Genomic DNA, 21,470 nt, shown 5'->3' with positions numbered 1-21,470 from the left:
CAAAGAATTGACGTCACAAGAGTTCGAAACGTAGACCTACCAGCCCCACCCATCAGTTAGGGCCAACCCACTGATGTCGATATAGTAATCAGCGAAGGTACATTGACAGCCCAATCGAATAGCTCTCTTGATGGTTGAGAGATATGTTCAGGTGGAAGAAGGGGAAGACTCATCTCTACTGACAAGAAAGTACTTGTGGAGGTGGAGATTCATATTCACTCTTACGCAAGTGGTGATGGTGATTCATCTTCACTCGTAAGCAACAGGCTGCCGGTGATTGATGCCGATCATGATCAATCACGTACTATCTTGTTCGGAGCACAGGCTGTATTTATTCCCCAAATCGTCGCCAAATGCATCAGAATACGCTATCCATGGATTTTTCTCTAATATTGGGACTGCCGTACCGGATCTGCTGTCAGTTGGGACAATGTTACTAGGGGACGGAGAGGAGATAGCTGAGAGATAGATTTATTCAACAACACGTCACCCATGAAATGGTGGTGGCACCTGCCATCAAGTTATTTGCCTGAACTTATTTGCTGGAAAGATCTGATGAAACTTGTTGTCCTTTCCAAGGAATCTCTCACCACCATGAACTACTCATTTCAGCGGCAGTCTATGAGCTCTAGAAAGCAGCCCTATGCCTTGGGAGGACGTGGAGCAGCCTATTATGAACTCCATAAAGCACCCGTGCCCTGAGAGGATGTAGAGCAATGGGATTAGCCACTCGCGAACCTAAACTCCACATATTACAGAGATCAACCAATTTCTGTGGACAGGTTTGGTGGTTGTCAGACGGGGAGCTACTGTTCGTTTCTCGCAGGTGTTGAGTATATCTTAAGGGTTTAATAGCTGCTCTTTTACCGCTCCAAAACCTGTGTGTTTTCCCTTTCAATTTTAGTAAACGAAGAGTTTTGAGTACCGAGTGATCCTTGTCAGGTGCACACGTTTGGGGTCTTTAAGAGAGTTCGTTTCATCTGCAGCCAGCTTAGTTACTAAATTCCGATTGAGAACTTCTGTGCTGCATTAACATCGAAAGTAAGTTCAGTAAATATACATTCTAGATGGATAAGAAACGGCTTCAACTTAGCATTATCCTTAGTGTCCGAAATTTAAATAAAACAGAATAGGCAGCTATATCCGCCCTTTTACCAGAACAGTAATGTTGCAGAACAAATGCACCCTGAATTACACTTTTGAACATTCACAGGCTCTACATTGCGTTGATTCCCTTGAAAAACTGTTGTCGCTGTGCAGTTCCATCTTTTTTCTCACTGTCCTAGAAGAAATGCTTTTCATCCATGATGATCGTGTTTGACGATCCTAGCACTTCTCATTCTTATCACCACTCTTCCCTCTTTGCTCGTCCTTGTCAACTGAAATAACAGGAGGAGATTTAACCACCGACTCCTGAGCCGGGCCTGATGTTGAGACACTAACTTTCGATTCAGTGGAAGAGCCAGTTTGTGAATTAGCAGCAGCTGAGCTGCTTTTGTTGTTTCTGTCAGGAGGAGAAACAGTGTCCAGCTTGCTGGAGGACTGATCCTCACCCTTCTGTGGAAGTGTTCTGGTTTTGTCCACGATTTCTTTCACAGACTCCTCTAAAGCATCCAATCTCTTCTTTACCTGAACGAGATCTGGATCTTGCCCTGCATCTGCAGAGTCTGAATCTAGATTTTTTTCTTTTGTTTCTTCCTCAGTCTTTTTCTTCATCTCCAATTCCTGATTTTATCGGTTGGAAAGGATGGATCAACCACATTTTCTTTGTCATGGTTAAGTATGATCAAACTAAAGCAAATCAACCATGGAAGGACATTAGCCAAATGGCTACTAAGAACCGAATAATTGGCAGTTTAAAGGTCCAAAACCAATAAAGTACAAGCCAGAAAACCAAAAAGGGAAGACAGCAATCAGATGAAAAACTAGAGATGAAAGGCAACAAAGATGTGAAACTATAAAAATAGCACCTTGAGAAACATAAACAAGCCCACGTTTTGTCGACAAAATTATCTCCAAGAGAGATCATTCAACAATGGTGAGACCAATATACTAGACCAAGTACCATACTCAAGAACTTGTTGACAATGAGGTACTTTAAGATTGACAAGAATGGTTACTGTTAAGATGTGTTTATATTCAGTTTTAGGTTTAAGAGGGTACTTTTGTAATAACTTTTCCTTTAGATGTTTCTCTTGTAACTTCTCTCTCTCCTCTAGTCTATATAAAGAGGAGTTAGGGCAGATTTCGAGGTTAATCAAAGATTATTCTTTCTAATCTTATCATGGTATCAGAGCAGCAGCCGTCTCCTCCTCCTTGGCGCGCCGATTGAGCGGCGCCGCCCGCCGCCTGACCGCGCCCATCGCTGCGCTTCCTCCACCCGCTCGTGTCCACCCATCTCCGCCCGTCGCTGACCTCTCCACCCGACGCCTCTGCCAGTCGCTGTCCTGACCTCTCCGCCCGACGCCTCCGCCCGTTGCTGTCTTCTCCACCCGACGCCTCCGCCCGTTGCTGTCTTCTCCGCCCGACGCCTCCGCCCGTTGCTGTCTTCTCCGCCCGACGCCTCCGTCCGCTGTTGCAGTCATCTTCGCCGCTTGTTAAGATGTGTTTATATTCAGTTTTAGGTTTAAGAGGGTACTTTTGTAATAACTTTTCCTTTAGATGTTTCTCTTGTAACTTCTCTCTCTCCTCTAGTCTATATAAAGAGGAGTTAGGGCAGATTTCGAGGTTAATCAAAGATTATTCTTTCTAATCTTATCATGGTATCAGAGCAGCAGCCGTCTCCTCCTCCTTGGCGCGCCGATTGAGCGGCGCCGCCCGCCGCCTGACCGCGCCCATTACTATATATGTATTTGTAACAAATTTTGGTAGCAAGAATATGGCCACAGCGCCACACTTATTTTGCTTCAACATACAGAAACATCAACTAATACAAGCAAGGCAAGTCTAACAAGAATTGTATGGATAAGAATTGAACTTAGGTTATTGCACCAGCATGTTCAAGAATATATTAAATACAAAATGATTATCCATCCAATAAATAACAGATGATGTATAGAAAGATCAAAGCAGACAATCATAAACTTTAACTTGCAAAATTAAGCACATCAATCTAACAAACTGGCTACTCTATTTCCAAAATCATCAAGAAAATTCAGACTTGAGTTTAGAAGGATCACCGCTTCTCTCTTTCGGATGTCATGACGTGCATATTGTGCTACCAGGTATACAGCTGTCAGCAACAGAAATAAGGATTTCAGCAGAAGATGTCTCTAAAAATGAGGACTTTCAGAGCGAATATGCAATCTATTTCCAAAAATCCCATGAATTTCTATATAGTTTAAACTTTAAAGAACCAATCAGGGAGAGATGGGGCCTAGGCAGATCTATTTGAAAGAAAAAGTAGGAACAAAGGAAAACGAGAGAAAGAAGAAAAAGAGGAAAAGTAAGGGTTTTGAAACTCCACCTTAACCACATATTAGAAGATATAACAAACAAATTCAATTTACTTTTAGAGTCGAATCTAAAAAAGTAATATTTTTGTTTGGGGTGCCTAGGCATCTAAACTGGCACCCATGCCTAGGTGTTTTTGACCACAAAGTGAATTTGTCAACATGCGTCAATATATTAACGAAGAAGCAATAAAGCATTGATTCATCAAGATTTGCAGGAACAGTAGGAGGAAAGTGATCAAGTATGATACCTAAGGAAGGCATGCATGCAAAGAAGAATTGTACCAAATGGAAATCAATCCTGAAGATATGAAACACAAAGAAGAGGAACTATATTATGCCTAGCTCCAACAAAGTATCCAAAACTACAACTATAATTTCACCATAGATCAAATTACACCTTAAATTATGCTGAAGGAAGCCCAGTTATGCACCATGGAGAGAAACCAAAATCACAGGAAATCAAATTTTCCTAATTATAACATTTTAGACACTATTATAGCAATGCTAAATGATGCGCAGAAGTTTGAGCCATAAAGTTTCCAGAGGTATAAACTATATTGGGCAACTGAATTAGCACATATGCTGCACGTAAAAATGACAAAGCAGTGCCATGTGCCATGAAACAGCAGATCTGTCATTCAATGAATTATATGCTTGATACAATACTAATGCATAGTCATTCCACATACAAGGGTGTCAAATGTGCACAATCATATACATCATAGATGCTTCTCTTAGTGTCGTTGAGTAGTGCCAACCATGCCCCTGTTGTTATCAATACCAAAGCCTGCTTCTATGACACAAGCTGCACCACTATAATCAATTCCATACTTTTGCTAATTTGCCTAACAGCTAGATGGCAGGCGCAATGGGGTGCACCTGGAAGTTTTTAGATAGAATGTCACAAAAACTGATATCAATGTCACTGATTAAATGATTTAAGTCTAACGTCAGAAAAAGATCAAGCAATTATATGAAACAAAAATCCCATCAGATATTGCAACTAGCCTGTAGTAATTCCTGAGACGGTAGGATGGGAAAATCCCAAAAGCCAGGTTGTATAGAAAAGTAAAACCTTATAATTATTTCCAACACAACCTACCCACTTGTAACATGGAACTTCTTCAACCTGACTGTATGCAACTGATATCATTAACTTGAATTCTTATCAAAATTGGCAAATGAACACAGGTTGGTCAACGCCCTAAGAAGACTAGTCTGTTTGAGTTTGTCCAACCATCATGTCGGTCGGTTAAAATAAAACTAATGAGGCGGCACATACACCTAAAGTATACACAGATCTAAAGCTACAGGTATGGGAGAGAGAGAGGGGGGAGAAGATATAGTACACATGTACGCACACCAATCATATTTGACATTCTAGAAGCACCTCCTTGTTCTAGAAGGTCCCATGTAGTGGGGTTGACGTAGCCTGCTAACTATTTGGCTGACTAGCCCAGTTGACTGGGCAACTATTCACTAATTTGACAACTAAGATTGAATCAGATAAAGAACAAGAAGAATCAGCACAGTGTGAGTAAGGAACAACCATATACACATCTATTATCACTGTTTCCAATTAATCTAAAGCATAGATATAATTTTGAAGCCAATATTCCAAATACATATAGGGGACTATAAAACAAGCATTCATGCATCACGGAGTGAAGAAAGGTTTCAAAGGGAAATATGAGAAGAATCAAGTAAGGTTGAGAAAGGGGGATAGGTAGACTAACCCAAATTTTTTGGGATTTGGAGGAGTTGTGAAAAGTATCTTGGCAGCGGTCATGAAGTCGAGCTTATCTCCATGAGGAAAGGGCAAATCCTCTCTTTGAGTAGAGAGGCTCCTCCTCCTACTCAGCCTCAATGATGAAATAACACCCATCAAACCTGACCACCTCATTCTGGCATCTCTACCACCAAACCAGCAGTGCAGAACCAATGGAAATGATCAGTTGCAAAGTCAAATTCTAACATGAAAATACAAATATATAAATCAATTAGAATCTGAATATCATTATTAATCAATCACCAAAATGGAGTAAAGGACACTTGGCCTTCATTTAGTAGCCTGGTAGAGTTCACAACTTAGCAAGACCACTTAACACTACCATGATCAGAATTTATATGTTTCTAATGTTTCTCGAACACTTCTTTCCTCATTGACAAAGCTGTGATTATGGTACAGAGGATCAACAACAACCCACATGAAAGTGGCTTGAGAATCGGTTCGACTGCCTGAGAGAGTGGCTTGCCATTCGGTTCACGAATACAGCACACTCAAATATGGTTGACGATCCTCTCTCTCTCACCAGTATCACCACTTGAATCCAGTGCTGTAATGCTCGTTGGTTCGACGGGTCGGGTCGAGCTAGGGTCCAGACCCGGAACCGACCCCCACTCGCGTAAGGGCCCGACGCGAGGCCCTTCTCCCTCGCCTTTCCCTTCCTTCTTCGTTGTCTCCGGTGGTCTCCTGTGGCAGCGCAGAGGGAGGAGAGTGACGGTCGGGTGGTGGTGGCTGGAACGGCGACGGCGACGGCGACGGAGGTGGCAGCGGCGACGGCGGCGGCGGCTGCTGGGTAAACCCTCTCTCTCTCGTGCGATTTTTCTTGCTCTGCCACTCATGCCTTTTTTTTCTGTTTTGCTCTCTGCCGCACGTCCCCTCTTCTTCTCTCTCGCCATTTTCTTTCCCCTCTTTCCGCTGGTTCTCTACCGCTCGACCCTCTTCTCACTCACCCGCACTCCCCCGCCTGCTCTTTCTCTCTCTTCTCACCCCACGGCTGTTTTCCCCCTTGACCGAACCCTTCCTCTCTCTGTCTCTCCTCTCTGTCAGCGTCCCTTTTCTTTGTTTATTTCAGTTTTTTTTTCCCCAACTACTACCGTGGGTCTTTCCTAGCAACAGAGTTTGTGTTAAACTTTTTGGGCGTTTGGGGTTGGTTTGCAGTTTAGGGGACGTTTTTCCCCTCTTACCTGCTAGTAGGGTGTGTAGTGAGCAGCGACAGCAAGCAATCTCGAGCATTGGCACTTGATCGGACGTGTGAAGTGGTTGCTAGAAGGGTTGTAGCAGTTTGGACGCTTGTTTGGGGTGAGCAATACCTAATCAAGCTCAAAATGATGAGTATTTATCTTTTAGAGCATGTATAATTATGGTTCGAGCATGCTAGAGCTTAGAATTGATGATTTTGGGACGCATGTTAGTAATTTTGTTTTTGGGAGAAACTTAGGATTTGCGTTGGAAAGTGATGATTCATGTACTTATTGATCGTTTTAGCATGATGGATTAAGTTCGAAGCTTTAAGGAAACATGGTAGAGATTGTGAGGTTGTGGGGAAGTTTTGGAACCGTCTTAGGGAGTGTAGCGCAGACTTCGGTGAACGGGTGTATCATGAAGTTAATGAGGGATATATGCGTTTTGGGATGTGACTTGAGGTTGATGTCTTACTTAAAGAACGTTATTGAGGAAGGATTTAGTGACGGTTTGATTGATGGTTGAAGGCCTTGATAATTCAAGGCAACGTCAAGACGTAAAGGAGGAGGCCTTGTGGAGAGCCCGTTGGTCGACACTACCTGTCGATGCCCTCTTGAGGCGCTGTCACGTGCCTCAAGGATTCTATTTTTGTATCTGTTCATTTCTGTTTGATTGGTGTAGGAATCTAGTAGAAACCTTATTCTTGTTTATGTTTGCAGGTGCACCGGGCTCATCCCGTCGACCTTGAGTTCGAAGCTTGAGGCATTTTGAAGAATTTGGTGAGCGCGCCACAGGTATGGCAACTTTCCAGGCAAATTCCTGCCTGGGGCAATTGTGTGATTGGGTGCTCCTAGGATCAAGGGATCCTAAGATTGTGATGTTAATTGATTGACGGTTTTGTGATTGAGTATGTGTATGTTGCTTACATGATATGAATGGGTTAGAAAGATTATTAGTCATTCGATTTAAAAATGTTACGCATTGGCATGTGCATGCTAGAATTGATATCTGTTTAGGACAGATGAGGTGGGGTATCGAGTCGAGTGTCTCCTCGACCCCAATTGTGCATTAGAAAGCATCATAGAATGATAACTGCATAGGACAGCTACGAGCCAACCGCAGATCGAGACTACTCTCTGTGGATTGGCTATGTTTTTCAAAGAGGTGATTGACATGACTGATGTGATGATTGATATAAATGTGTATGTTGTTGCATATGCATTGCCATGGGCAATGATGCAAATGGATGTTTGGAGGGTAGTTGTACCCGTATGGTATGACGGCTAGCAATGACTGTTACTGTATGTATAGACCTCATGTGGAGGTAATCGGAGGTGTGGGTGCACTCGGGAAGTGTACTAACCTCGTGTGTTAGCCAGTCTTCTTGTGAATGTGTAACTGTAATGATAAGAATGAATAACTAAGAGATGAGAGGCCAGTGGGATGTGGCTATGTGTTTGGGAGACGTCCCCCTTGATTGCCACTGGTCTCGCCTGTCAGAGCGCAGGCGGTGCAAGGCCCCAGGGTTCTGTTGTGTGTTGTGCTTGGAGCGTTGGGCTCCTGCCTTCCCAACCTGGGTGTCCTAGGGAAGGCTGAGTATCTCACCTTGGACGTCACACATCCAGGGATGAGTGCTCTACCGCTGCAGCGGGTGAAATGGATCCATACTGTTATGGGCCACCACGGGGGTTGTCTCTCGGCTGTAGGCCGCCCGCGGTGTGCACGTGCCTGTGTTGCACCCACAGGAACTGTTAATGCACTAAAGTTAATGAAAATGCAAAGTGTTTGATAGAATGCATGTGACTGACGTATATGTGATTGATATGAATGCAAGTGTTATGTTTAAGCATGCTTCGCATGTGACTGATGTTGTGTTAGTGTGGCCATCAAGTGGCTTTTACGTGTCGCACTCAGACGCGACATGACGATAGATGGGTTGATATTTGTCCCTTTATTTGAGCCTTACTTGAGAGGGTTTGGCATTTTTCTGGCTTGTTGCCATACTGCGAAGGCTAAGCCTTCAGTTGTTTCCTTTTTTTAGGTTTTGGTGTACCCGGGGCAGCAGGCTGAGCAGATGGCTACACTCACATCCTACTGGGGAGGTTTTGGGTTTTGTTTTGTTCTTGTAGTGCCGGCGCGTCGTGTTTTTGGTTTTACTGATGCCTTGTTTTGATGAGGCATCGATGTTGTGATTTTGGGGCATTTTTGTCAAATGTACAATTGAATTGAAATGCTATATAATGGAAAGCTTGCCCCATTGTTTTGAATTGCTTGGCTCATTCCTTTTTGAACTATTGTGTAGTCACACCTCGATGTTGGATGTTAGAAAAAAAAAATGTTTGAGTGTCAAAAAGGTCGGGGTGTGACAGTTTTGGTATCAGAGCCATGGCAAACCCCATTATGGATGTGAGTTAAAGCCTATCTGTGAAGTCGTGTTGCCCAGGTACGCATTTGTTTGATTAGTTGGTTATTGTAGTTTTGATTTTTCAAGTATAGGTATGTAATGTGATCTGTGTTTTGAACTTCGTGCTAATGCACGTTGTGATTTGACTTGTGAGTTTGGTATTGGTCGTGATTTGAGAATTAAGGATCTTGTTTGTACAGATGGAATATCATCGTAGGGGTAAGAAGCGAGCTGGGCCGTCTTCAGAGGCACATAGAGAGCCCAGCCCAACCCATTCTGATGCACATACTCCGCGGGGTGACGGTGCGTCAGAGCCCCAGTATGCCCAGCTAGGTGGGGGTGCCCAAACCCCACCGAGACAGACTCCGCCAGTGGATCAGCAGACTATATTGCTGACCACGTTGCAGACGCTGACCACGTTAATGCAGTCTATGGTCGGTAATCAGAGAAGTAACGCATCTCCTTCGGGGGACACCAGTGCTCCAGTTCGGGAGAAGGCAACGACAGTGTCTTATCAGCAGTTTATGGCGATGCAGCCGCCTATCTTCTCAGGAGGGGGCAGTCATGACAAGGCAAAGGACTGGATTGAAGAGGTTGAACGTATTTTTGGGCTTCTGAAGGTGCCAGAAGAAGATAGAGTGAACTATGGCTCCTATTTGTTGAAGGGTGATGCCAAGAATTGGTGGCAATCAACTAGTGAGATTCGGTTCGCTGGCCAAGGGTCAATCTCATGGAGGCAGTTCAGAGATTCCTTCTTCAGCACATACTTTCCGGTGTATGCCAGAGACAAGAAAATGCAGGAGTTTCTGGATTTGCAGCAGAATCAGTCGAGCTTAGAAGAGTACATTTCGAGATATCGGCACTTGGAGGTGTATTGCCCACACCTTTACACTACCGATGAGGCCAGAGCGGGCAAGTTTGTGCGCGGGCTGCGAGATGGACTACGAAGCAAAGTGTTGACAAGTAGACCTCGTGACTTGGATGAGGCGGTTACAATGGCACGATGCATAGAAGAAGATTGGGTGAGGACACAGAAGGATCATCAGAAGAAAGCAGGCCAGCATTCACAAGGTGGACGAACACAGGTAAAGCGCCAACACTTTGCGGGCAGGACAAGGCCTTATGAGAGGCGGGATGACCGAACTTTCAGACGGAACCAGTCTACCCGTAGTGAGGCCACCCAGGGGTCAGTGGCCACTCCGACTTCTCAGAAGTGCCCCACTTGTTCTCGTGTGCACCTCGGGAAGCCGTGCTATCGGGTGACTGGGGCTTGTTTACACTGCGGAAGTATGGGACACTTCATCAAGGATTGCCCGTTGAAGAAAGAACGAGATTTGAAGAAGCCTGAAGCCGGTTCTTCTAGCGCACGACAGACGTCGGGACGTGTCTACGCTACTACTGTGGAGGAGCTCCAGGCACACGACCTCGTTGAAGGTACTTTACTTGTCAGTTCTCATTTTGCTAGAGTGTTATTTGATCCAGGAGCGACACATTCTTTTATATCTAGTCGATTTGCTACCTCACTCGAAGTGTCGGCTAGAAGAATGCCGTATGTTTTAAAAGTTGTTAGTCCGATGCATGCTCAAGAGTCGTGTCGTGAGTATCTTCCTGATGTGGACGTGGAAATCCTTCAATTTCACCTACCTGCACAGTTGGTGATCCTCGGTCTCAATGAGTTTGATGTGATTTTGGGTATGGATTGGTTGTATGCGCATTATGCCATTATAGATTGCAGGAAGAAGCAGATACAGATGTTGACTAATGAGATGCAGCCTGTGGAATTTCGTGCACGTAGGGCCAGTCGAACTGATAAGATATTGGTGTCTGCATTGAAGGCTAAGCGATGGATAGAAGGTGGAAGCGTTGCCTTCTTGGTCAATGTGTTGATCAATGAGGCTGAACGGATGATATTGCAGGATGTTGCCGTGGTGAGTGAGTATCCTGATGTGTTTCCTGAAGAATTGTCGAGTTTGCCTCCAACTCGAGAAGTGGAGTTCAAGATAGAGTTGTTACCAGGGACAACTCCCATTTCTAAGGCACCCTACCGTATGGCACCAGCAGAGTTAGAAGAGTTGAAGAAGCAACTGCAGGAGCTCTTAGATAAGGGCTTCATCTGACCTAGCGTGTCTCCTTGGGGAGCACCTGTACTGTTTGTGAAAAAGAAAGATGGGACTATGCGCTTGTGTATAGATTATCGTATGTTGAATCAAGTCACCATCAAGAATAAGTATCCGCTTCCAAGAATTGAAGACTTGTTTGATCAGCTTAGGAATGCAAAGGTTTTCTCTAAGATCGATCTGAGGACAGGCTACCATCAACTATTGATACGGGAGGAAGATGTTTCTAAGACTGCCTTTCGAACTAGGTATGGACATTATGAATTCAGGGTCATGCCTTTTGGGTTGACTAATGCTCCCGCAACGTTCATGGACCTCATGAATCGGGTTTTCCAAGAGTTCTTGGATTGTTTTGTTATTGTGTTTGTTGATGATATTTTGGTGTACTCAGAGAGTGAGGCAGAGCACAGAGACCACTTGAGAAGTGTGTTAGGTCTTTTGCGCAAGCACAAGCTTTACGCCAAATACTCAAAATGTGAATTTTGGTTAGAGAAGGTAAACTTTCTGGGTCATGTGATCTCGAAGGATGGAGTATCCGTCGATCCGGCTAAGGTGTCAGCTGTTCAGGACTGGAGAACACCTTGCAGTGTAACTGAGGTTAGAAGCTTTTTGGGATTGGCAGGATACTATCGCAGGTTCATACAAGACTTTTCGAAAATAGCTACGCCCATGACTAAGCTATTGAGAAAAGGGATGAAGTTTGTGTGGAATGAACATTGTGAGAAGAGTTTTCAAACTCTAAAGGACAAGCTTACTTCTGCCCCTATTCTGACGCTTCCATCAGGTCATTCCGGTTTTGTGGTGTACACTGATGCTTCGGGGATCGGTTATGGTTGTGTGTTGATGCAGCATGGCCGTGTAGTGGCTTATGCATCAAGACAGTTGAAGACCCATGAGCAGCACTATCCCACTCATGATTTGGAATTGGGAGCAGTCGTGTTCGCATTGAAGATGTGGAGACACTATCTTTATGGTGCAACATTCGAGGTGTTTACAGATCACAAGTCCCTGAAGTATATATCCTCACAAAGGGATCTCAACTTGAGGCAAAGAAGATGGATGGAATATTTAAAGGATTATGATTTCACCATATCGTATCATCCAGGCAAGGCGAACGTGGTGGCAGATGCGTTGAGCAGGCATGCCAAGGCGACAATGTACAGTATGTTGACTCGTTCTTGGACATTATTGCAAGATGTGATAGCTTGGCAGCCTTGCATTAGTGATGAGCACAAGGCAACGATGACGGCCTTGATTCGGCGTCCTTTGATGGAAGAACTTGTAATGAAACAAAAGGAAGATCCAGAGTTTGCTAAGAACATGGAAGCAAGCCAGAAGAACGATTCTCTTTGGCATCAAGATGAAGATGGTTCATTGCGTTTTCGGCAGAGATTATGGGTTCCTAGAGATGAAGGGGTGAAGCGTCTGTTGCTTGATGAAGCTCACAAATCTAAGTTTTCTATTCACCCGGGCAGTACAAAGATGTTTCAAGATTTGAGAAGAAATTTTTGGTGGCCTGGAATGAAGCGTGAAATTGCAGAATATGTGGCAAAGTGCTTGATTTGCCAACAGGTAAAAGCAGAACATCAGCGGCCAGGAGGCTTGTTGCAAAGAATCGATATTCCAGTGTGGAAATGGGAAGACATTACGATGGATTTTGTGGTTGGGTTACCTCGTACCAAAAGACAACAGAATGCCATATGGGTGATTGTTGATCGACTTACGAAGTCCGCCCACTTTCTGCCAATCAGAATCAGTCAATCATTAGAAAGTCTCGCAGAGTTGTATATTGGCGAGATAGTGAGATTGCATGGAGTGCCAAAGTCTATCATTTCGGATCGAGATCCGCGTTTTACCTCTAGGTTTTGGGGGCAATTACAGAGGGCTTTGGGTACCAAGCTTAAGATGAGCACAGCATTTCATCCCCAAACTGATGGGCAATCAGAGAGGACTATTCAGACCTTAGAAGACATGTTGCGTGCATGTGTCTTAGAGTGGAAAGGAGAATGGGACAAACATGTGAAACTGGCAGAATTTGCTTACAATAACAGTTACCACTCTAGTATTGGGATGGCACCTTTTGAGGCTTTGTATGGAAGACCGTGCAGATCGCCAACTTGTTGGGCCGAGTTGGGTGATGGTAAGATCGAAAGCCCTTTAGTTTTGCAACACTACACCGACCAAGTGGAATTGATAAGAAAGAAGTTGTTGACTGCTCAGAGTAGACAGAAAAGTTATGCTGACATTCGTCGTAGAGAATTGGCTTTTGAGGTGGGTGATCATGTGTTTTTAAAGATTTCTCCTACTAAGGGTGTTTTTCGCTTTGGTGCGAAGGGAAAATTGAGCCCGAGGTTTGTAGGACCTTTTGAGATATTAGAGAAGATTGGGGAGGTGACATACAGATTGGCGTTACCACCAGATTTGAGTCATGTTCATGACGTTTTCCATGTTTCCATGCTTCGAAAATACATACCCGACCCGACACATGTTATTGATTTTCAAGGTATTCTAGTACAAGATGATTTGACAATGGAAGAACAGCCCATTAGAATTGTGGATCATCGAGAGCAAGTGCTTCGCACCAAGAGGATTCCTTTAGTGAAAGTGGAATGGCAGTACCATGGGTTGAAGGAGAGTACATGGGAGCATGAGGAAGACATGCGGAAGAGATATCCGCACTTGTTCTTGCATTGAGGTATGAGCTAAATTTCGAGGACGAAATTTTCTTTTTAGGAGGGTAGGATGTAATGCTCGTTGGTTCGACGGGTCGGGTCGAGCTAGGGTCCAGACCCGGAACCGACCCCCACTCGCGTAAGGGCCCGACGCGAGGCCCTTCTCCCTCGCCTTTCCCTTCCTTCTTCGTTGTCTCCGGTGGTCTCCTGTGGCAGCGCAGAGGGAGGAGAGTGACGGTCGGGTGGTGGTGGCTGGAACGGCGACGGCGACGGCGACGGAGGTGGCAGCGGCGACGGCGGCGGCGGCTGCTGGGTAAACCCTCTCTCTCTCGTGCGATTTTTCTTGCTCTGCCACTCATGCCTTTTTTTTCTGTTTTGCTCTCTGCCGCACGTCCCCTCTTCTTCTCTCTCGCCATTTTCTTTCCCCTCTTTCCGCTGGTTCTCTACCGCTCGACCCTCTTCTCACTCACCCGCACTCCCCCGCCTGCTCTTTCTCTCTCTTCTCACCCCACGGCTGTTTTCCCCCTTGACCGAACCCTTCCTCTCTCTGTCTCTCCTCTCTGTCAGCGTCCCTTTTCTTTGTTTATTTCAGTTTTTTTTTCCCCAACTACTACCGTGGGTCTTTCCTAGCAACAGAGTTTGTGTTAAACTTTTTGGGCGTTTGGGGTTGGTTTGCAGTTTAGGGGACGTTTTTCCCCTCTTACCTGCTAGTAGGGTGTGTAGTGAGCAGCGACAGCAAGCAATCTCGAGCATTGGCACTTGATCGGACGTGTGAAGTGGTTGCTAGAAGGGTTGTAGCAGTTTGGACGCTTGTTTGGGGTGAGCAATACCTAATCAAGCTCAAAATGATGAGTATTTATCTTTTAGAGCATGTATAATTATGGTTCGAGCATGCTAGAGCTTAGAATTGATGATTTTGGGACGCATGTTAGTAATTTTGTTTTTGGGAGAAACTTAGGATTTGCGTTGGAAAGTGATGATTCATGTACTTATTGATCGTTTTAGCATGATGGATTAAGTTCGAAGCTTTAAGGAAACATGGTAGAGATTGTGAGGTTGTGGGGAAGTTTTGGAACCGTCTTAGGGAGTGTAGCGCAGACTTCGGTGAACGGGTGTATCATGAAGTTAATGAGGGATATATGCGTTTTGGGATGTGACTTGAGGTTGATGTCTTACTTAAAGAACGTTATTGAGGAAGGATTTAGTGACGGTTTGATTGATGGTTGAAGGCCTTGATAATTCAAGGCAACGTCAAGACGTAAAGGAGGAGGCCTTGTGGAGAGCCCGTTGGTCGACACTACCTGTCGATGCCCTCTTGAGGCGCTGTCACGTGCCTCAAGGATTCTATTTTTGTATCTGTTCATTTCTGTTTGATTGGTGTAGGAATCTAGTAGAAACCTTATTCTTGTTTATGTTTGCAGGTGCACCGGGCTCATCCCGTCGACCTTGAGTTCGAAGCTTGAGGCATTTTGAAGAATTTGGTGAGCGCGCCACAGGTATGGCAACTTTCCAGGCAAATTCCTGCCTGGGGCAATTGTGTGATTGGGTGCTCCTAGGATCAAGGGATCCTAAGATTGTGATGTTAATTGATTGACGGTTTTGTGATTGAGTATGTGTATGTTGCTTACATGATATGAATGGGTTAGAAAGATTATTAGTCATTCGATTTAAAAATGTTACGCATTGGCATGTGCATGCTAGAATTGATATCTGTTTAGGACAGATGAGGTGGGGTATCGAGTCGAGTGTCTCCTCGACCCCAATTGTGCATTAGAAAGCATCATAGAATGATAACTGCATAGGACAGCTACGAGCCAACCGCAGATCGAGACTACTCTCTGTGGATTGGCTATGTTTTTCAAAGAGGTGATTGACATGACTGATGTGATGATTGATATAAATGTGTATGTTGTTGCATATGCATTGCCATGGGCAATGATGCAAATGGATGTTTGGAGGGTAGTTGTACCCGTATGGTATGACGGCTAGCAATGACTGTTACTGTATGTATAGACCTCATGTGGAGGTAATCGGAGGTGTGGGTGCACTCGGGAAGTGTACTAACCTCGTGTGTTAGCCAGTCTTCTTGTGAATGTGTAACTGTAATGATAAGAATGAATAACTAAGAGATGAGAGGCCAGTGGGATGTGGCTATGTGTTTGGGAGACGTCCCCCTTGATTGCCACTGGTCTCGCCTGTCAGAGCGCAGGCGGTGCAAGGCCCCAGGGTTCTGTTGTGTGTTGTGCTTGGAGCGTTGGGCTCCTGCCTTCCCAACCTGGGTGTCCTAGGGAAGGCTGAGTATCTCACCTTGGACGTCACACATCCAGGGATGAGTGCTCTACCGCTGCAGCGGGTGAAATGGATCCATACTGTTATGGGCCACCACGGGGGTTGTCTCTCGGCTGTAGGCCGCCCGCGGTGTGCACGTGCCTGTGTTGCACCCACAGGAACTGTTAATGCACTAAAGTTAATGAAAATGCAAAGTGTTTGATAGAATGCATGTGACTGACGTATATGTGATTGATATGAATGCAAGTGTTATGTTTAAGCATGCTTCGCATGTGACTGATGTTGTGTTAGTGTGGCCATCAAGTGGCTTTTACGTGTCGCACTCAGACGCGACATGACGATAGATGGGTTGATATTTGTCCCTTTATTTGAGCCTTACTTGAGAGGGTTTGGCATTTTTCTGGCTTGTTGCCATACTGCGAAGGCTAAGCCTTCAGTTGTTTCCTTTTTTCAGGTTTTGGTGTACCCGGGGCAGCAGGCTGAGCAGATGGCTACACTCACATCCTACTGGGGAGGTTTTGGGTTTTGTTTTGTTCTTGTAGTGCCGGCGCGTCGTGTTTTTGGTTTTACTGATGCCTTGTTTTGATGAGGCATCGATGTTGTGATTTTGGGGCATTTTTGTCAAATGTACAATTGAATTGAAATGCTATATAATGGAAAGCTTGCCCCATTGTTTTGAATTGCTTGGCTCATTCCTTTTTGAACTATTGTGTAGTCACACCTCGATGTTGGATGTTAGAAAAAAAAAATGTTTGAGTGTCAAAAAGGTCGGGGTGTGACAAGTGCAGTTCAACACAACTCCAAATCAGCTACCTTGAAGTGTCAGGAGAGGAAGCGGGTTGAGCATATCGAACAACACAGCGGTAGATTATTCATCTTGATCAATTACACCAAAATGCATAGACAACAACATGATACGACACATAATGCACTGGAAATTCATAACTACCAGTATGCCGAATAATAAAAAAGAGCCCTAAAAGCAATGTTGTAAAAAGTGTATCATAAGTTGTATCGGTCCGGCCAATAGATATGTTGTATCGTAATTGTATGTGTATCATAAATTTATTTTTTTAATTCAAAAAAATAAAAGATAAAAAATAAAAAATAGAGAAAGAAAAGATAAATAAAGAAAAAAAATATGTTTTTTAATGAAAAAACATGTTATATGTAATGGCAGGCTTATTATAGGTATGAAGTTACTTCACAAACATTAATGGGTGGTCATAATATCATATAGTAACACAGCATGATCTAAGACATCAAGGAACATAATTTATAAGATGATCTACATAATAACTCACAAGTAAGTCATAATGATAGTGATCGGGCCTTGGGTTGCGGGTTGGGTCCACTAGACTAACCCAGGAACAGCTATAAATAAGGATTAGGCAGCTGTAATTAAGGCTATTGCTGAAGTTGAAGTGTCTTTCCTCTGGGAGGAAGAAGCCTAATCAGGGATTAGGGCCTGCGTGAGTGAGTTCAGGGGTCTTATAAATGTGCCTTGGCTGGTGGCTAACACATAAGATCCAACACATATCAAAACCCAAGTTTTACGTACACTATACGTCCACATCACAGGACAAAATTGTTCAATGTTAATGCAAATAACAAATGAAAACAGCTTCATTCATAATCTTTATCATCTCATTCTCATTTTCATATTTCGTAGAAGATATAAACCCTCTTTATCTAAACAAGAATCAATCATCCATGCATAAATCTGCCCTCAAATCAAACAATGTCCCCCTCCTTCAACTATTAGATATGTTCAGAAATGAAGAGGGAGGCAAATTTTAAAAAATAGTTTGAAAAAGGGTGGTCTTAACTCTTAACTCCATATCTTTCAAAATAGACATGTATCGTGCAATACGGGGTGTATCATGTATCGTACGATACAGGTTGTGTATCGCACGATACAAGTGATACACATTAGAGACACCACTTGTTTGCGATCCAAGTGGTGTATCGTATCGTAAATTTAAAAAGCAACGGCACGCATCATACGATATGGCCCCGTATTGTATGATAGATATAACACTGCCTAAAAGAACAAACATACTGAAAAAATAGTAAAAGCCATAAAAGGCAACAAAACTGTGAGGAAAAATATACAAAAGTCACACGCATAGGCAGAGGGAAAGAGACACTCGCCGGCATGCAGCAACAGAGTAAGCGGGCCGGAAGGTGGGCGGCCGTGATGGTAAGGAGTCCGACTGCAACAGAAGAGTTTTGAAGGGCTTCAACTCTGCAAGGGGTCAGGCAGCCTGTGTGTCTGTGAGTTGGTTTGACTAGAACATAGTGGGCCGTACAGGAGCCACTAGCTAGATCCAAAATATAAGTGCATATTGCCTCTCTAGAACCGCTTAGATACCGTTTGGTTGCAAAAACAAGTGTCATTCGAACATGTGTTCTAGGAACAAAGAGTTCTTGTCCATATCGACAAGTTGTAATTCTGTCCAGCATTTGTTTAGTAAGCCTATTCAACTTGTGTTACCTAACATTTGTTTAAATCATTGAACGTGCATGTTTAACAGACGGTTTGCATCTCTCTTTCTCTCTCTCTCTCTCTTTCCCCCTCTCTCTCTCCCCACATACAAACACATGATAAAACATATAAGAAAAATGTGAACTAATAAAAATATTTGCTTTTGTTTCTCTCTAACATATAAAGTATAAACAACCTAAAATTCACATATGATGAAAGAAAATATCACACAAAATATGTAATAAATATCCGAGGCAATAAAAAATGTTCACTCTCTCTCTATACATACAAACAACCTAAAAATCTACATGTTATGAAAAAAAGTTAAAAATTACTCTCTCTCTCTCTCTCTACACATATAAATGACCTAAAATTCACATACAATATAAGAAAATACCTGATAAAATATATAAAAGTATGTAAATCAATAAAAGTATACTCTCTCTCTCTCTCTCTCTCTCTATATATATATATATATATATATATATATATATACACACACACACACACAGAGACACACACAAATAGAAACAGCCAAAAGTCCATGTATAATGAAAACATATACAATAAAAATATAAAAAATACAATCCAAAAAAATATTCTGTCTATCTTTTCCCTTTCTTGTTCTTTCTTTTTTTTACATGCATGTACAAAGTGTGTGAGAGAGAGAGAGAGAGAAAACCTAAAATCCATATATTATGGAAAAGACATTGTTTTATTATAAACAAAACAAATTTAATTGAAGTATAAGTTTCCAATTCATCAAATACAAACCGCCTCAAAGTGTTTAGATATAAAGCTTAATAAAATAATAAATAATTAAATATATATAATAACAGTCAAATGACCAAAAAGGAAACTTGTCTTTTTATAAAATTTCATGACTTGAGAATGACAATGATCACCATGTAATCAATCAGCCAACCAGCAGTCAGAGAAAAGTGCTCGTCCAGTACATTTTCACTTTGGTCCTTGCATTTCAACAACAATTTATGTGAATATAAATCATAATACATATGCATATACTAATAAAGCAAAAATATATAAAAGCTAGGCTAGATATTTACAATAGATAGATAATTGAGAGAAAATTTTATTTCACTGCAATCTATTAACAAATGTGCCATTAGCAATTAACATTACATTTTACATCGACACCAAACCAATGATGCATGCATTATATACACATTATCAAAGATCATCTAATAAAAATAATCTAAAAAAACCATAATTACTTATTATTGCATTTTGAGTATCTGAATGGTACATTTTCCAACCCCCTTTTCCACCACCATGATTGCCCTAGAAGTTCATCTTGGGGCCTTGAAATTATTTGATTCAAAATGATTAACATGATAAATTTTTTGCATTCAAAGGTATAAAATCCAAGTCCATTCATATTCATAATAAAAAATGAGTAACATGAATTTGGAAATCAAAGGGGAGCAAAAGCAATAAAATTTAAGACAGCATAGCTATTTCGAATTTCAATTCAAACACTTCCAGTAACTGTTCAAAATAGGGGCAATAAGACATTACCAGCATACTTCTCAGACTGCCCATGCTCTATCCATATAATGAAGAAAACATCAAACAACAACAGAACTAGCAACTGATGCACAAGCCATTTCATCCATGAAAATAAAAAGCATAGTACAAACAATGATACCAGACTAAACCTTGTCTAAAGACAGAGTCCAGATACAGCAACGGATCCTAAGGAACTAGCTATAATTTTATAATAGGTTCAAAATGGTAAGAGTATAAAAACAATATCTAGAATTTACACTCTACAATCATACAACCTGAAACCTAACTGACAACCTCATATGCAACACATACGACATTGGGAGGATATGAAAAATATGTTTTGCCAAATTGCCACCAAAAAAAAAAAAGGATAAAAGCAGGCTTGTGAAAGCACTATAAGGAAAAAGGCAGTAAACTGAAAGAAACAATTACTAAAAAGGCTATGAGAGGCCAAGAAATGGCAAAAGGGAGATCACTTTTTTTTCCTCATTAAGTAACCAAGAGATTAACCTCTACAAGTCCCATCACAAAGAAAAAAAATAAACATAAAATTAGATAACTCTTGCACAACATGGTTTAAACTTTAAAGAGTCAGTTGCATGTGACACTACTGCACTCATTTCATTTAGCCCACTTATTTAGAAAAGCTGAAAATTATTATAAAAAGAAAAATGGATCACTTAAACATTAGAACCCATCGACAGCTTTAAGCCTCAACATGGCCAAGTCAATGCACGATAAACCAATAAGAATAGAAGAAGAAAGGGGAGAAGGAAGAAGAGAAAGAACGACAAAGATTCTTCAAGAAAATGTTCGTCTTCTAGGGCAAAAGTTAACTCATACTCTTGTTGACAGCACCAAACTCTATTGCTTCTATACAAAGCACAAAAGTTGGTTTTGATGCAGATTCAACTCATAGTTGAGAGTCAGGCAAGAATAAAGCGAGTGAAATAGAACCTATCAGACTATTAATAGCCCTAGATATAACAAGATAACCTCAATTAACAACAAATCGCAACCTGAACCAAAATATTATGTATTTAGCAAAAATTAACAGGAACTTACCAAACTTATTTTTGATACATTGTGAAGATGTTAACATATTTAACAAGCTTTGTCTCAACGAGTGCCCTCAGAATTAGAGAGATCATTTACCAGACCCTGGCAACATTAACAACTCTGTGGCATAAAATCCCAAATGGATTTGTAGGCATTCAAATTGTAAAAGAGTAGCAAAGGAAAAATCACCTTCCAGTTAATCTATTGCTTGTTGCTTTATTCCCAATCCAGCCGAAAGCTGCAGGAGACTAGGTTCTGCAGTGAATGGAGCTAGGCACCAAACATAAAGGAGGAAGAAGAAGAAGAAGAAGAAAAGGAAGAGGAGGAGGAGGAGGAGGAACAGTAAAGGAAGGGGTGGGCGGGGGGACGTGTGGAGGGGAGGAGAGAGAGAGAGAGAGAGAGATTGTGACGCCCGCGTTCAAAAGGGCTACTTAGGACATTTTCTAAAACTAAGTGTGTTTTTGAAAGTTTCTCATGTATGAAGGGCT

General features: G+C 42.5%; 1 protein-coding gene and 1 long non-coding RNA gene across 8 annotated transcripts; one reads left to right on the top strand and one right to left on the bottom strand.

Moving 5' to 3' along the window:
• Positions 1-1,009: 1,009 nt before the first annotated feature.
• LOC116261693 (uncharacterized) lies at positions 1,010-21,361 on the bottom strand. 7 transcript variants are annotated; one of them, XM_050080092.1, is made up of 7 exons: positions 21,172-21,361; positions 20,989-21,084; positions 18,060-18,153; positions 5,192-5,368; positions 3,704-3,753; positions 3,180-3,232; positions 1,010-1,725 (listed from the first exon to the last, which is right to left on the bottom strand). In XM_050080092.1, exons 2-7 carry the CDS (start codon positions 21,023-21,025, stop codon positions 1,327-1,329), a joined length of 810 nt encoding a protein of 269 aa, XP_049936049.1. In that variant the 5' UTR covers positions 21,026-21,084; positions 21,172-21,361; the 3' UTR covers positions 1,010-1,326. The 7 variants fall into 7 exon arrangements, with proteins under 7 accessions (XP_049936049.1, XP_031496345.1, XP_031496346.1 ...); XM_031640485.2 differs by having other exon boundaries at positions 5,192-5,359; XM_031640486.2 differs by lacking the exon at positions 18,060-18,153.
• LOC126410453 (uncharacterized) lies at positions 5,375-18,048 on the top strand. The gene is made up of 3 exons (XR_007574472.1): positions 5,375-6,540; positions 15,038-15,112; positions 16,360-18,048. It is a non-coding gene; the product is annotated as an uncharacterized LOC126410453 (long non-coding RNA).
• Positions 21,362-21,470: the final 109 nt, after the last annotated feature.

This window comes from Nymphaea colorata, chromosome 10 (genome assembly GCF_008831285.2).
Source record: "Nymphaea colorata isolate Beijing-Zhang1983 chromosome 10, ASM883128v2, whole genome shotgun sequence".
Classification (NCBI taxonomy): domain Eukaryota; kingdom Viridiplantae; phylum Streptophyta; class Magnoliopsida; order Nymphaeales; family Nymphaeaceae; genus Nymphaea; species Nymphaea colorata.
The sequence above is the reverse complement of the archived record's forward strand: the minus strand, read 5'-3'. Positions and strand labels throughout refer to the sequence as shown.

Excerpts from the sequence above, each read along its gene's own strand:
- LOC116261693 (XM_050080092.1), bottom strand. The coding sequence starts at position 21,025 with ATGTTAACATCTTCACAATGTATCAAAAATAAGTTTG. Across the intron at positions 18,154-20,988 it reads ATGTATCAAAAATAAGTTTG|AGTTGAAGCCCTTCAAAACT; the intron begins GTAAGTTCCTGT and ends GACCCCTTGCAG. Across the intron at positions 3,754-5,191 it reads CCAAATCCCAAAAAATTTGG|GATTGATTTCCATTTGGTAC; the intron begins GTTAGTCTACCT and ends TCATATCTTCAG.